The 16,256-nt window shown below is 42.2% G+C and overlaps 1 protein-coding gene across 1 annotated transcript in view; it reads left to right on the forward strand.

Moving 5' to 3' along the window:
* Positions 1–16,256, forward strand: part of LOC137137776 (collagen alpha-1(XXV) chain) — a 131,983-nt gene that overhangs the window by 72,145 nt on the left and 43,582 nt on the right. Inside the window, exons 4-6 of the mRNA XM_067524423.1 lie at positions 1,786–1,793; positions 11,463–11,489; positions 12,875–12,901. Coding sequence (XP_067380524.1) covers positions 1,786–1,793; positions 11,463–11,489; positions 12,875–12,901 — 62 coding nt within the window. The remainder of the gene's footprint in view (positions 1–1,785; positions 1,794–11,462; positions 11,490–12,874; positions 12,902–16,256) is intronic.

Consider the following 16,256-nt stretch of genomic DNA (forward strand, 5'->3'; position numbering starts at 1 on the left):
AGTGCGCTGTGTTCACTCACACAGAAGTGGTCGAAACAAATAATTACGACGGCACCGCGCTGCGGTATTGGAAAAAGAAGGAACAAAAACTTTTAGACAACATTATTTATACAACAGAAAAATTCAATCCTTGATGTGCACAGGTGTGCTGCATTCTGCACTGTAAGCCTTTTGCAAATCCAATTTCCCTCTTTTAAATTCTAAACGCTGGCGGATGTTGAAGGGAAGCATATTTAATTCAGGATTTGCTTTAAAGTAACTAAGCCGCTGCAAGTTCCCCACAAATTCATGTGGAGGTGTTTTACAGTTTACTCATCTACAAAGGCAAGAGGAGGCTTTTCCCCCAGACTTGGCTGGAACTGACGGAGAGAACAAATAGGGAAAAAGACACGGTGATATTTACCTGTGGATTAAAAATGAATGGGATACTTCATTAGTGCTTCTTGTTTGTTTACCGCTAACATATGGAAAGGAAAAGTGTGACAGTTTAGGCAGTGAATGCAACCCTCTCAAACTGTTCTAGCATGGTGGTCAGAGCTGGAAAGTGTTAGAAGTATCCTCACATACTGTAGTTTCCCCCGAATGAATAATCAATGCTTGCACTCATGTAAAAGTGGAATTCTGGCTCAAATTGAGCAGTTTGACAAGCAAAATACCTTTTCGTCACAATAAATCAACTTTAAAAAGGGACTTTGACCTGCGGTGACATTGCAGCTGCTGTGTGACCTTTGTGTTATTTTAGAGCACTACTGTATAAACACTCTCACCGTGAGGTGAGCAATTACACGCCCCAAACGACAACTGTAGCACTGGGTTCAGGAGTCGTTTGACTCTGCTGCCTCCGGCTAGAAACAGCAGGAGGTGCCAAATTGTGAAGGAAATGACAAGAGGTGTCCGTGTGGGAACAGAAAGTGAAAGTAGTCACACGCCCACATTATAGGTCCAATTAAATCATGTATAAATTACATTTTTTTTTTATGGTGCTTATTTCATTATTTGGCAGCATATTCTATGTATTTATGGCAATATTTACATTTTCGTGGACGCTGTTTGAAAGTGATGTACGGAGCAATTCAACAAAGTGGGACATGTAACTAAATAAGAGAAAAAAAACTCGACAGTGGAGCAGGTTTATTAAAAGCTAAGTGCTCTACTGTAACTCAATGATCCATAAAACAATGCTACAGAAGTGAAGCCCAGTGAGCCTCAAACACATGGCTCTTTAAATCCCCCAGCTGCCAGAGCAATTTGCAGTTTCCCCTGGTCACGAAGAAGAACAGTTCAAGGACATAGGACTTGTGAGAATTTTGGTATTAATTTTTTTTTATGATAATAGAAGCAGCTGGGTACCTTTTTTTTTTATTAAGAACCTAAAGACCTGAACGGATTTTGCAGGTTTCTGGGGAGCCCTGAACTGCATTGGCACACAGACCTTTCAGCAGCTGTAGTCACCTCACAAAAACGTGGGGGCAATTTTTAACAAGCGCACCAGCCCTTGTAGTAGTGAAATTAGAGTCACTAACAAATGGAAAATGGAATCGCCAGGCCTAGTGGGCACTGGTACCCCAACTGCATGGAAACTATATTTAGATTTTTTTGGTGTTATTATTGTTCTATACCAGTGGGAGTTTAGAGTTTTACCGACTATTTGGCAGTCGGTGAACTCATCGTGGAAGATGTGCAATTCTCAGCAAGAGCTTTAGCTTTTTAGATATGTGGTGGTTTTAGTGGGACGTTGATTGACTGAAAACAAACTAACCATGCACTTTTTCCTTTTTCTTTCAGGACCTCCTGTAAGTATACCTGCTTCACACCTCCCTACCCCTCCCCCCGAACTGCGTTTACCACGTAAAGGTAAAAAACTTGGTAACAGTAAAACAGCAGGACACTGCAAGTTACAAACATCTAGTGGCACTAAAGTAAATAAATAAGTTACATTAAAAAAAAAACACTATAAAAGTGCACTCAACCGGTGGCCAGGAAAGGAAATCGTTCTATAATTAAAACAACCAAATTATCACACTTTTTTTTTTTTTAAACACAGTTTTTCTACTGATTAGCCAAGCTTGGTGTAAAGATGTATGATCGGTTGCTGCCTGTAGCTGTAGGACTTCTTTCTTCCGGAGTGGACCTTATTTCACCCCTGGCTTGAACGGGCTTGTGTTGGACAATAGGGGACATGAGAATAAGGCGGAATCATTGGTATTTAATGATCAGTACATCCCACAGACTCTGGAGGATATAACTGTGTCCTCTAGCCAACTTTCCCTCAGACTGAAGAAGCTGTTTGGATGAGTCCACGACTCAACCTTTGGATAAGTGAATAAGTTTATTTCCTAATATCTGAACAGGTTAAGTAGTAAAGCAAACATGAATGTATGAAATTTTGTTTTGCAATTGATGTAAAAGACATCTGATTATGACAAATTTGCTTCCAGAAATCTCAGTTGCACCGCACACTGTATTACTGTATTATTAAAATAATCTCTTGATCCCTGCCTTCCCCCCAACATGGCCCCCTTTCCCTGTCATCTGGACTGCCTGGTTTGTAATATCCTTGCCACCAGGCTGCATCCCTGCCAGCTCCCTGAACCCGAACAGATTATCACACCTCATTACTGTGCCGGGTGATCACAGATTTGCTCTTCTTACCAGATGGAAAACTTAAGGATTTTCCCCCAAAAATGAAGGCGAACCCATGCATACTTATACAGTAGAAGCAGCAGGGTGTATGAAAGCTCGCATCGGGTCAAGTGGGTACGGTGCGGTTGCATGTGTGCACTCCACATGTGATTGAATAGGTATAATAGCGTGTGCCGACTGAGCTGTAAAAGCTGTAAGTTAATCCTCTGCGCCTTCTCAGACACTCACTCCTGGGGTTCTTAAATGTAAGTAAGTGCAGGTGGTCTTGCTTCTGAGCTTCTCTCGCCAGGCCTCACATCTGACAAATAAAATCGTACCGTGAGACGCCTCAAGAGTCGACATGTCGTCTCTGAAACAAGGTTGGGTTTGCCAGTAAATGTCTGGGATGCACAGAAAACAAAAGTGCCTGACATTGGTAAATAGTTGGCAAACGCTGTCCACATCTCTCTCTGGTTATAGGTACACAGCAGAAGGTGGTGCACACGTTTGCTTCTATTGTAGCCAGAACCCATTCTGCACCAGGCAAAAACAGGCTAGAAATTACAATACGATACAAGTAAAGTCTGGGCGGCGGAATTTCTGAAAACAGGCCAGTTTGAAATAATCTACAACGATCTGAAGATGACTCAGTCACCTAATCTGTTTCTGAAATGAAAAGTGCCAGTTTCTTATAAAAAGGAGCCAGTAGAGAGTGATGTCTTGTGGTGTGCCCACCCCAGCGGACGACACAGGACACGTCTCTATGAATATTCAGCAGCTGCTCCTGCAACTCTGGGAACGCCGCGCGTAAATTGTACACAGCTTTCGGAGCCAAACAAACCAACCACTGCTGAAGTCATCACAGATCTCTGTGACTTAATCATTACTCAGCCGCTGATGAACGGACGGGGACCTGTGGTTGCAGAGTCAGAAAGAGAATAGCTTTGCTCAATCAGAACCCATCAGGAAAAGATCCCGACTGCTGCTTCACGATCAGCGTTTGGACATGGAAAAGAGATTTGCTTCGTTTTTTTTATTCGCCTTATTTTTCCACCGCTTGAGCCTTTGTGTCAATACTTGAATGGGATCAAAAGGGCCTGTTGTCAAGTGAAGTTTAGATATTTCTTCTTGACCTCCAGATGTATTGGAACCAAACTAAAGGAGACTGGTAACAGATATGAGTTGAGGTAAATTTCAATTCTTACACATGTACTTACCACTAAAAATATTTGTATTCTATAAAGAGCCGGGAAGTTGTGTGACCATGTCTTGACATCCAATTTTTTTTGCCTTCATTCTCATCTTTCTGTGGCTCTTCAAGGGCTGCCTGTGTCAAAACATCAAGCCTAAGCACCCACAACTGTGTGTGCACACCATTTAGCATCAATCAAGCATAAAACACCATCCCAGAGGCTGCACTCGAGTACCCGCTAGCACCGGCCGACCGTACTTTTACACCGCAGGCTTTATGCCATAGTAAATTAAAATTAGACAGACATACAGTAGAAGGAAAGTAGCAGCTTTGGTATCTGTTGAGAGGGAGGGGGAGAAATATTTGAAAATGATACAGCGTCAGCCCCTCTAAGCATGCCTCTGCACCACACTGGAGTCTCAACCCATGCAGCCACAGTCCGACACCAGACTTCACTTATGTTAGCAGTGAGGCAGTCGGTTGCAGCCTTATCTATATTTGACAAGTAGCTTCCACCCCTCTGGTTGATCAACTGAGATGCCAGAGGTGCAGGTTGAGGGTGGCCTGTCACAACCTATGAATTATGCACCTGAGGCACAGGGATTAGAGGGGCGTGGGTGAAGCAGAGGATTCCAGGCGCCCTCTACCCTTCATCCTTCATCTGCTATGCACCCCAGCCCCATGCATGTTAATAAAACATATTCTGGCTGAACTTGGATCACTTGTGCTCTACAGAAGAGGCAGAAATTCCACGTTTACGTAAAAGCGAGAGTGTAGTCGGAGTTGAAGTAGCACTTGCAAATCTCTGATGCTCGGATTTACATGTTTCTCTGTGTTGCTTGCTGTGATTTTGAAACCAAAAAGTCCTGTTCTAAGTTTCCCGTGATAGAAACACACAGGCTTTAGCTCTGCAAAGTAACACCAGGAGCTGCAAGTGGATCTATCTGACATGACAGCGTTTACTTAAACCCATAAGGGCCGTGGTGTCTGAGGAGGCCCACTGGCACTGGATGTGACAACATTAAGAGGTTGACCTTTTTTAGATGTCAGTCTTCTGCTTACTCTGTGCCCGTCAGCAGCGTCCGCCTGTCAGCAAATGACGAGAGGCAGAGCTCGGGCCAACCGCGAGGTTTACTCTCAGTGATTTGTAGCAGTGGCCGGCTGAGCAGGCTGAACACTAGGCTGGATGGAAGAAGCACGGTTAACGCCGTGTGAACGCGACGCTCTCGGCTTAAGAGAAAACCTGACAGCATTTGTGATTGAGAGCAATTTTCCTCGGGCTCCTAACATCAAATGATGAGAAATGTAGAGCAGCCAGTATGTGGTTCTAATCGAATCAACAGAAGAAGTACTTTTCCAACTGGAGCACTGTCCTTTATTTAACATTTCATATCCACGACAAGAATTTTGTGGGTCAGAAGTGTGCTTAGGTATTATGCAGGGGAAAAAAAATAATTTATGCCTTCGATTTGGGTAAAGCTTTTTAAGTGTCTCCCCTCCGTAGGAATGCGGAGAGCTTCCCTGATTGAGACCGAGAGTAAAAAAGTCTTAAACACACGACCAATCACCCCATTACTTTCACTTTCTTCATTTCACAGCATCCGCACTCCTACATGAACATCCAACACATAACAACAAGCAGAGACATACTGTACAAATACATACATACATGCTCACACACACACACACACACACACACACACACACACACACACACACACACACACACACACACACACACACACTGAAATCATTTTTTTGCCGGCTAATTGTGATACACTGTGGATATGGGAACCAGATGCCATTCCCAAGTCAGTTTTCCAGTGCGGTTTTTCTATCCCTGCCTAACCTCTCCGTCCAGATTTCCCCGACGAGCACCACCAACCACTTGCGGTCGTCCGTTCCTGCCCATTCTGCTCTGATTACTCACATCCCTGTCCTCCATTAGTTTCCCGCCACGAAAAAAAAAGGTTCCCCTGGGGCATACAGTAATATGATTGAGGGTTCCCATACAGAACTAACAGATGGAGGTGTACAGTTCATATAGATGTGCTTTTTTTTTTTTTTTTTTCACTGAATGTCTTTTACTCTGTTCCAGGGTTGCGGGTGTTTGAAATAGAGTAGATTTCACTTCCAGGGATGTCCACAGCAGGCTTTTATCTGCAAAGGGCTAAATGTGCTGTTTGCACTTGCCTCACCAGTGTTTCCACTCTTGAATTCGTGCAGTTGATTACATTAGTGTCACCAGGTGGGACATTTCACTGTGGTTGGATGGAGAACTTACTGTATGTGAAATGTGAGAACCGATTGTCGAGTTCAAAGGTTTTAGAGTTGGATTGTTATAGTCGGAGTTCTATATTTTTGTGAAACACTTTCTTGTAAGTCAGGGTTTAGTCCTTTCACACTTTGGCTTGCTCCCCACTGTTGTGGGGAGCAGCCCTCCTCACCTGCCCCCTGCTCACTTACTCATTCCCTGTCAACACTTGGTGCTTGGAGGATCGCTTTCCGTAACTTCCTGTGTACACATGCATTTATGAATATTATGTAGCTGTGCGAGAAAAACCGTAGGCCCCGTAAAGAAGAGGTTGTAAAAGCGGTAGTCGTCGGTCTACGCTCTCACAGATGCCAGTGCTCGAGGGTGAGATGATTGGATCCATGTGGCCAGCGGTTCTAGCTGCAGTGACTGCTGCCAGCCCAGTTGGCCCGTCTTCCACATGAGCACATGAGCGCCGTTTGATGGATTGATTTTCAGGACCTCGATAGGTTGAACAGGTCACTGTGATGAAAACTAATACAGCAAAGTCCAGTCAGAGGTTACATGTAGAATCCTCATTGCTGCCTTTTTGCATCTTGCTGGATTAGGTGGATTGTTTGACAGGGTTGCACCAGCACCATTCAGCCAAAGCCACAAGTATTATTTTGTCATGTCAACAACAGCTAAAGCTGTGGATATGAGCCAGGCTTTGGCCTGTGTTACACTGTCAGACGAGCGGCATCGAGTTTTCATCAATCATGCTTCCACAAAATTATAAAGGCATGCGAAGAATGGATATTCAGTAGCTTGAGTTCTGTGTGAAACCATTTGTAATTAGGCTCACGGAAGCTTGTGAGTCAGCGTGAGTGCTGCCTGGATCTTCATGGAGTTCATAACTATGACGCTAAAACAATTTGTGTTTGTTGATAACAGATCTACAAAAATGCAACCTTGTGATGCCTAGCAAAATTGAAAAGCAAAATACATTTGAATCTGATCAGTTATGAAAGTGTTATAAACATCTTGCTTTAGGACAGTTTGGCTGGAGGACCTGTGGATTGAACCACTGACCTTAGGGTTGGTGGACAACTTCCTTTAGCTCCCACATCTATACAGTTCTGTAGAGGAATTTAGAACGTACAAAATCTAGTTTTGAAATGTTTCAGTATTTTCAATTCTTAGTACATTTACATTTACATTTACATTTAGTCATTTAGCAGACGCTTTTATCCAAAGTAATTGACTAATTGACTAATTGAATTAATTGTTAGTAATTGACAATGCAGTGGCCACATTTGCGATCTACCGTTGTGTTACAATCATTTTATTTTTACTGTTATTTTACTGTCAGCATTGTCAAGCATTGTCAGATTTGAATGGCCATGTTCTCCATGTCGCTTGCGGGTTCGGCTGCAGTTCCCTTTGCTTTTTTAAAAATAATTTCTTGTAGACGTTTCCACATTTCCCCCAATCTCTTCTTTGAAGGTGACTTTTTTTTAAATATACCAACAGCTCATTCAGACCATTGCAGGAGACAGTGGTCACGGTTTGGCTTCAAATAAGAAGCTGTGTGTGCATCTGGATAGAAAGGAAAAAGCTTAATCGTGATCCAGTGGTCCATTATAAAGTCCACAATGTCATGCACACAAGATTTTCTGTTTAAAAATCATCTCATGATGGAAGCTTGATACAAGTTTTCCCAGGGTTAAGCAACAGAAGATGTGAGGTTTACCATCAATCTGATAAGTGTCATTTTCAGTATGTGGACAACTGCATAATGTTTATCACAACACACATGAAAGAAAATTTAAATGCAATACATTTTGTGCAGAATTGATCATACAAGACTTTTTCAAAGAAATGGCTGTAGATGAGATGAGCTGCAGCCTTATAAAGCCAGTATAAAAATGTTGGATGTGGGTGCAGCTACCTCATCTTTGTGCACAGGTAACAAAACCATAGAAAGGTTTTGCAAGTTTCAAATCTTATGATATGATCCAGTCTGTTTCTTAGATGGATGTGGTTGCTGCCTGGTGGCTGCCTGGTTGCAACTGTGAGACGACAGAGCTAATCTGTCAATTTCTTCCCATCTTTAGTTTTCATGTTAAGCTAAACTAACTGGCTGTTGGCAGTAGCGTTAATTTTATCATACAGATGTGCAAGGTGTATCAATCATCAGACACTCAGCAAGAAAATGAAATACCAACTTTTTCCCAAGGTTTTAAACCATTCCTTAAACAAGTTAGCAGTTTTTCAGCCATGCACATGGTCATTTGAGAATCCATTATATTCCCAATATAAAAGTGCTGATAACACTGTGCAGAGGGTTAATCATGTTCAACAAAGTATCTTGCTAATGCACCGTGAGCAGGTTTGATCAAACAGACGCGGCCTGATGAGCCGTGGAGCACCCGCTGCAGGGTCGCTTTTCAAAGAGAGCCGGAGCTGAAGCGGTAGAGAGATGTGAAAAGCATACACAGGTGCTGATTAGAAACCTTGCTTGGGGCAGACTAAAACCACAAAGCTACGGAGACGCCTTGACAAATAGACACCCACTGTAGTTCTGCTAACATAGCTCGTCCCTTTGAAATTGTCTTTGCAGGAGAGCTGTTTAATAGCTTCCTATAAAAGGGCCCTCAGTGTACTCATTTAAATCTTTTGGAAAAGCTCCAGTGGATGCTGTCTAACCAAGTGATGTGCAAATGATGGGTAGTATAATGAGCAGGTGCAGACTGTGTAGCAAAATCACTTCCACATGCTTTGCAACCAGATGGCAGATGAAAATGAACTAGGATTTTGATTGGGGGGGGGGGTTACTGTATGGTTGGGCGTGTCAAAAGCGGCACTTCACTTAATGTGAAGTACAACTGCGGTGAATGCAGGAGAGGGAAACTCAGTTACCAAGTCCTTTATTGGACTGACACACGAGGGCATTACCTTCTTCAATGGTTCCCAACTAGTGCACATATAACCCTGGGGGCACTGCCTCATTTGCTTTTGGGTGCACATTTCCTAATATTTTCAAAGGGAATTACAAGTTGAATAGATACTGAGTTAACTGTGTGAAAACTGTTTAGGAAGCGTGCAGAGAGGTTAAAGAAGCTGAGGCGACTAGACTGAAATGGTCGGAATACATGTCAAGTGTTGGGAAAGAGGGGGCATCTGTTAGGGGAGTATGTTACCAAAAAGTCTGACAGCCACTGATTTAGTTCCTGAAACAAATGTGACCCCTTTTATACCCTCACAAACAAAATATAGACCCACCTATTAGCCCTGTTATGGAGGTTCAATGTGGATTTGGTTAAGTTTCACCATGTTTCTGCACTTATCTTGAAACAATTATGATTTATTGAAATGCCAAATAAACATAAAGCAGAGTTTCCCTTATTTTCCACAAACGTATGGTGCCCAGTCATTTAGCCTAGTAATTGTGTGCGCCAACTATTTGTATTTTACAGTGCCAGGCGAAAGACATTACACAGGCTTGTGCAGAAAAGCAGCAGTGGGAATATTTATGTATTTCCTTGTTGAAGCAGTTCATATGTTTGCAGTAACAGCTTGTCAATAGGCTCCTATTGTCCAAAGACAATTTTCACAACAGAAAGTCTGCACTGATTTCCTTTACAAGCCCTCCATTTTCAGGAACACTCTGGCAATATCGTTCAAAAAAAAAAAAAAGTAAAAGTCACATTTGATTCCAATATGTTGCCTCTGTTATTTCTCCCCAGGGAACCGCGATCGGAAACTTTGTTTATCGTAAAAGCGCATTTTGTGTTTACAAGTGTGTTGTGGCTCTTTGTATGGGCAGTCAAGTAAGCAGCAGGACCACCTCCCGTGATGTGTGTGTGTATGTGTGTGTCTGTGTATTAAGGCTGCAGCTCCCTTCAGCTTGCGTTTATGCCAGGATGCACTACACATGCTCTGTGCACAGGTTCACAACCTCATGGCCAAATGCAAATTGAGCCTACTGCAGATCCAGTTGGCCATGCATGCACTACTATACATACACCAAAAGTTACGGATAGTTAACTATGCATCAGAAATAATGTCTGAAGGCGTTATGCAGGCAGAAACCTGGCTATGACTTACTTCTTCCTGAACAATGTCATAGAAACTGGGCAAAATCTACTGGACTGCCTCTGGAGCATTTCAGCTTTACACTGTGCTGCACGTCCAGTGAAAGGTGTGAGTGTGTGTGTGTATGTGTGTGTGTGTTCTGGGTTACTGGACCACACACTCATGAGAGCATCATTCAAATACAGGTCTTGTACTAATCTCATCAGTCTGTGGATTAGTGTCACGATACCTATCCGATGTCTTTGGAAACAAATCATGAGTGACTAGTATTAGCCACTGCACAGCATTTACTGCAGCTCAAGAGCAACTCGTTCTTTCTAGCTGTGCAAGTATCTGAAGAACAGATGCACAGTTTCCCAAATTTAAGTAATTGTGGAATATCCAGTTTTGGTCTCAAATACTTCATCTGAGACCAAAGAAAGCTGTAACTTTGCATGCAAAGTATAGATCATCATTGACACCGTAATTTTTCTCCGATTACCAGAGGCCTGGGAAAACACTGTGGCTGAGCGGGTGGTCAGTATTCACTCCATTGACACTGATCTAATACTGATTTTTCCAAAGCTGGTCCTTTCAAAAAGTCTGACCTCAGAGGAAGAACTAGAGCCCAGCGTACTGGACTTAATCCTTCCACTTGAAATGCTCTCCATACTATCTCTGAGCACAGGCTCATCAAGCTCAGGCGTACAGAAGCACACCTCACATTTTCTGCTTCACCCATGATCTTTTACACAGCCCACCCAGGAGCCTCCGCCTGTGACTGACACTGGACCAAACCCAACCCCCTCCCAAAAAAACTGCTGTTCCTCTTGATCAGGGCACACTTTGACAATGCACTTGCCAATACTTTTGCCAATAGATTGCTGGATTTGAACCCCCTAAGTAAACATGGGCTTGATTTGGGCCCATTTTTGGTTGTAATCGTAAGTTTGCGTAAGCTCTGCTGTCTACAATGCATAAGATACTGGTTCCAGTATTTTAATCAAATGTCTAAATTATACACAGTCAAATTTGTGAAAACATAAAACTAATCTCTTGAGCGTTGATTCGTTTCCCTGTCTCCCCTCCAAGCTCATGCAGTTCAAACCAAGTTGTTGTGTTTTTGGCTAATGTGATTGGAAACCCTACAATTTTTAGTTTGTGTTATTTGCAGGCGTCGTATGATGCTCGGGTACAGATGCAAACCAAATCAACCAAATTTACAATAGCACCAGAATGATGATGACATCATTGGCCTTTTCTTACTTTGTAATTTGTTTAACAAAAAAAACTAAATGTCTAAAACTGAAAAAACTAAAACTTTTTTTCTCTGTGTAGGGCCCTCCAGGTCCAAAGGGTGAAAAGGTGAGTCAATTATATGTTTTCTATTGTATATTCATTGGTATAAAGTTGCTATAGTCAAATATTTCTTTTACAGTTCGACACTTTGGGAAATATGCAAGTGGACTTGAGTTGGTGTGAGTTAGCAAAAAGGTTGAGACCACGATGTGCTTGCTGACCTCAGCTTTTTGTCATGTGTATCTCACGCAACCGATAATAATTTAGTTTAGCACAAAGTCTTGTAAGTCTTGACTTAGAAGCAAAGGGAAACAGCTGGGCTGTTGGCTGCAGCTCCACACAGAAGTGAGAGTGGCAACGCATTTAACCCCCATCAGAAATATTCTTATTTCCCAAATTGCGAAGTCTGATATTATCATTACTACTTATAAAATTTTCTATGAAGATTCTGCTGCAAGCCATCCTAACCTTAACTCTCTATCGTTCACAAATCCACAGCATAGCACGTAAATGAACAGAAGCATCACTGAGCATTCCTTCATAAAACAGCAGCAAATAGTTTTTTTTTGTTATAAGTACTGATGGCGTCCGTTTTGACAATGGGGTATAGTGGAGTCCACCTGATTGGCTGCGTGTCCGTGGCTCCCGCGAACTCCTTTTTTTGGCAGTTTATTGAAATGAAAACCAACTGTTCGTTCCTCCCGCCCAAGACGATTAAAGCGTTTATCAGCGTGGCCATACACAACTATTTTCCCATTAAATCCAGCTTTGGAATGAGTGGCTGTTGAAAAATTACAACAAAAATTCCAAGAACTGCTTTATTTGAAATTGCTCAGGCGAAACATTCACATCCATGTGTGATAAGCCGTTTGGCACATTCACTGCTGTACAGGAGTGCGAATGAGATGGTTTAAGGATATTCAGTCATCTGATTGTAGACAGATTACAATTCACTCCGCAACATTTGGTTTTTGCCCGAATTATTTCAAAAAGCAGTGTTCCACTCTAATGTTTTAAACCCACAATCTTGACTATGCAGGTTGATTTGAAACCAAAACTTTTCTCCTTCCTGAACATGCTCCCTCCACACAGATCTACCCCCAGAAAGGCAGAGAGCCAAAGATCTCTGGGGCATAAAATCTGGCCCTGGCTATGTGGTTCAGCCCCCCTCCACCAAACCCACCAAACCTCACACCACTGCTCTCTTTCTTTCTCTCATACCCAATTCATGTCAGCCCGTGTTATCATAAGTGATTTTACTCTCAACCACAATGAATAGCTGAGGGTTCCTGTATTATTTTTCTTTATCAGTGTGTTCTGAATTAGGCCTGTGTGATTACAGTGCGAGTCTCAGCTTGTTAGCAGCACTCTACAGTACATGTGTGTGTGTGTGTTCAGTGTGTGCTCGTCTTTTGAATTTGAAGAGAAATTCTTGTTCTTGCCTTCCACAGGGGGATCAAGGCGACCAGGGACCACGGGTATGTGCTTTACTGCAACTTTTTGTGATTGGCTGATGAGTGTGACTGTGTGCGTCTCCCCCCAGCAGAATTGTGGGAAAAAGGTTTGAGATGCATGAAATTCCTGGGATCCCAAATGGCCAAACACAACAAACATTTGAGCACTGCTTATTTCTACATCAAGAATGAGCAGACAAGACATACTGGAAGCCACAGGGTGGTACACTCTTTGCAGATACTTCTTGTGTCCACATTGAACACGAATTCGAGCTTTCGCGCACCAGCAGAACGTATCTGTTTAATCTCAGCTGTAATCAAAAGCCAAGGGCTCTGTCTATATAATTACTCGTGATTCACTTCAATCCTTGACGTGATAAGGCATATTCAGAGTCTTAATTGTTTCCAGCTTCGTAGTTTGACATTTCAATAAAAGTGCAGCCTCTAAATGATGATAATGTGAATGCTTTTCTGTGCTTGACAGACTCAGAAATTAATTAGCCTATCTTCCAGTGGAAGCAAGCGTGGCCTTCATTTTTCCTCAAATAATGGTTAAAAAATGAGTCCTTTAAAAAAAAAAAAAAAAAAAGACCATGACTGCACAGGTTTGTTTAAAGTGGATTGCATTAACTGGGTCAATGTGCACATGCACGCACACACTTTTCACTTAGAGCCACTTGTATGGAGTCAGTCACTTTTTAAAAGCCTGTAGTTGATTTGTGAAGGTTAGAGAGTACGATGTCGGAGCACAAGGACGAGATAACGTCCTATGGTTTCCTCTTGTCTCCAGAACACATCTCCCCGGTGGATCTGATAGTAGTTTGCAGATTGTCGACTATACTCCGGGCTGCACGTTAAATCGTCACACCTCATAGTTTCGAAAGTCAATGTAGATGCCTTTCCCCTGTGAAATTTGATTAGTGGGCTCAGAGTGATTACATGTTACACAAATGTGCTCCTCAAATGACAATTTCACACCAATTGCGGATCTTAGAGTTGGTTCACGCTTTCAAAAGACTTACTAAGATGTTAGCTCTGTCTTAATGCCTAATAATAGAATAAGTTTGGATAAGCATTTTAGCAGCAAGGAAAGGACAGTCACAAACACACAGGAACGTGATGTCTTCAGTCTTTAGACAAATTGACCAGAGTAAACTGTCCCCATTTGGTTAGAATTTCTTGGCTTTTGCCCATAATTTGTACCCTCTTAACCTAGGAAATAGTCATCTGTCTCTATCAGTTAAAATATTTATACTTAGGAAACAGGAGTGTGGTTGGCTGGGTTATAACAAGGACCAGTCGGATCCTATTTGTCTTACGGACTCAATAAATAAAGTGTCCACTTCGAGAAAAAATGTAATGTAACTTCCAATTACGGAAAAATTATAATTTAGCGGGTACAAATTAACACACAGTCACAATCACACGGATGACTTCGGAGGCATGAAAGCATTCTAGGTCACCACCAAATCCTATAATTTCCTCGGAAAGGCATATTGACTTTGCACATTACATTAGAAGGTAGATGTTGTGGAACTGTATTAGAAAGGTTCCTGTAATAAATGAAGGCAGAACAAGTGTTGCCTGACCTTGTGGATCAATATGAAGCTCATTTCATGCCCAGGATTGGCTCTAGACAGTCTATAACACCCATATGATGGTACATGTAAACAGTAATATTGCATGTCCTTTGTCACAGTCTGCCGAGTCTGAATCTGAATCAGCAGATTTAAATTTGGAGCCATTTAAAGGATGGACTCTTGGTGTATATACAGCATGTGTATGTGTTCAGGGTCAAATCAAGGTGCCAGCGCAAAACTTTTGTGTCCAGTGAAAGTGTTAGAATCAACACATGGCTGGCAAAACATCCTCACAGATGCCCTCTGCCTGTTCCCCACATGTCAGGGTCAGCCATTTGTCGACCATTAAGGTTAGATGGTCACATGCAAGTGTCAGAGGTTAACCAAGCAGCATATAATCAATTGGCCAGGTTTAACAAACAAATGTTTTGCCTCCTTTTGAGCTCCACCGGTGGGATATAATTAAAAAGAGTTACTGGTTATATGCATGAGGAAGAGAGGCATGTGTGGTCTCTTTTTGAGGGATGACACTAGCTGCAGCTGTCAAGCAAAAATTGTCAAGTTCCTGGAACAGTTGCTGGAAAAATTCATGAGAATTCACAAAAAAGTCTACCATTGTTTGTCCAGTTCTTTACTTCCTGTGTCTTGGGATTTGACCATTTTTGCAATGTTCTTCCAAAATAAAGAGTTTATGGTTATGTAATTCCCAAGATCCGACTTTTCAGCCATGAACAAAAGAGCGCTGAAAATGGAATTTCACTTGAGATAAATTTGATGAATCGGCTCGATGCCAGACCTGAGGCTTCAAATGAATGTATAAATCCAGTCTTAAACGTATTAAAGCCATGTGTGTGCAGAACTTGTAATCCACACCACATATCACAATTCAAAAACACGCCGCAACCCGTAGCTGCTTGGGATGATTTTTGTGTTTGGTGTGGTCGGAGATATGCTGGCTCTGCCCAGCGTCATGTAGCGGCTTTCGCTGATTGTCCTCATATCTGGCTTTTTGTTTACTACAGCTGCAGGCAACAGAGCTCCTCACCAAATAACCAACATCCCTTTTTGGAAGAACAAAACAAAGCAATCTGTAAACGGTTTAGATTCTGTCAACCGTCGTGTCATTATCATTCTCACACAGAGACAGAGCACTAAGCCTGCACCTAGTCAAGCTTTTCTCCTGCAGAGAAAGATCAAATCTCTGGTTTTTGCACAGATAATCATTGACTTTTTTTTTTTTTTCCACATTTAAACACACATTGGTCAGCGAGGTTGTCACCATGCTGTCGACCTGGCCACAGATTCTCTCCCTGGCTTTTTTTAATGTATTGTTGCTTAAAAATTGCTATTTTCTTCCATCAGTTCACACCGAATAACCCGTAATGACGCGGTGAAAACATGATATCCAGATATTTTGGAGCACATTTATTAAAAAAATGCTTCTGGAAAGCAGAACATGTATTAGCCTATAGATGCAACATTGTCATGGCTTGTTCGTTTCCCTCACAACATAATCAAATAATTGTTTTCTTTCTCTGTCCTAAAGATGTTTGGGGTTGTACATAACTTGAGAAATATTTGTGCTTCAATCCCAGTTACACACAACAAGGGTATTTTCTGCAGTTTAATAACATCCACTGCTGCGTTCTGTTGCAGGGCTGAGTTAAATCGGCCTTCCTTGAAAGCCATATTCTTAATGAGCCGTGCTTTTCGAATTATCTTTGGAAAACCAGAGGGATGGCACCAGGGTCGGGTGTGGATGGGCCAGATTGGATTTCAAGCTTGAATATAGGATGTTG

This window comes from Channa argus, chromosome 12, assembly GCF_033026475.1.
Source record: "Channa argus isolate prfri chromosome 12, Channa argus male v1.0, whole genome shotgun sequence".
Taxonomy (NCBI): Eukaryota; Metazoa; Chordata; class Actinopteri; order Anabantiformes; family Channidae; genus Channa; species Channa argus.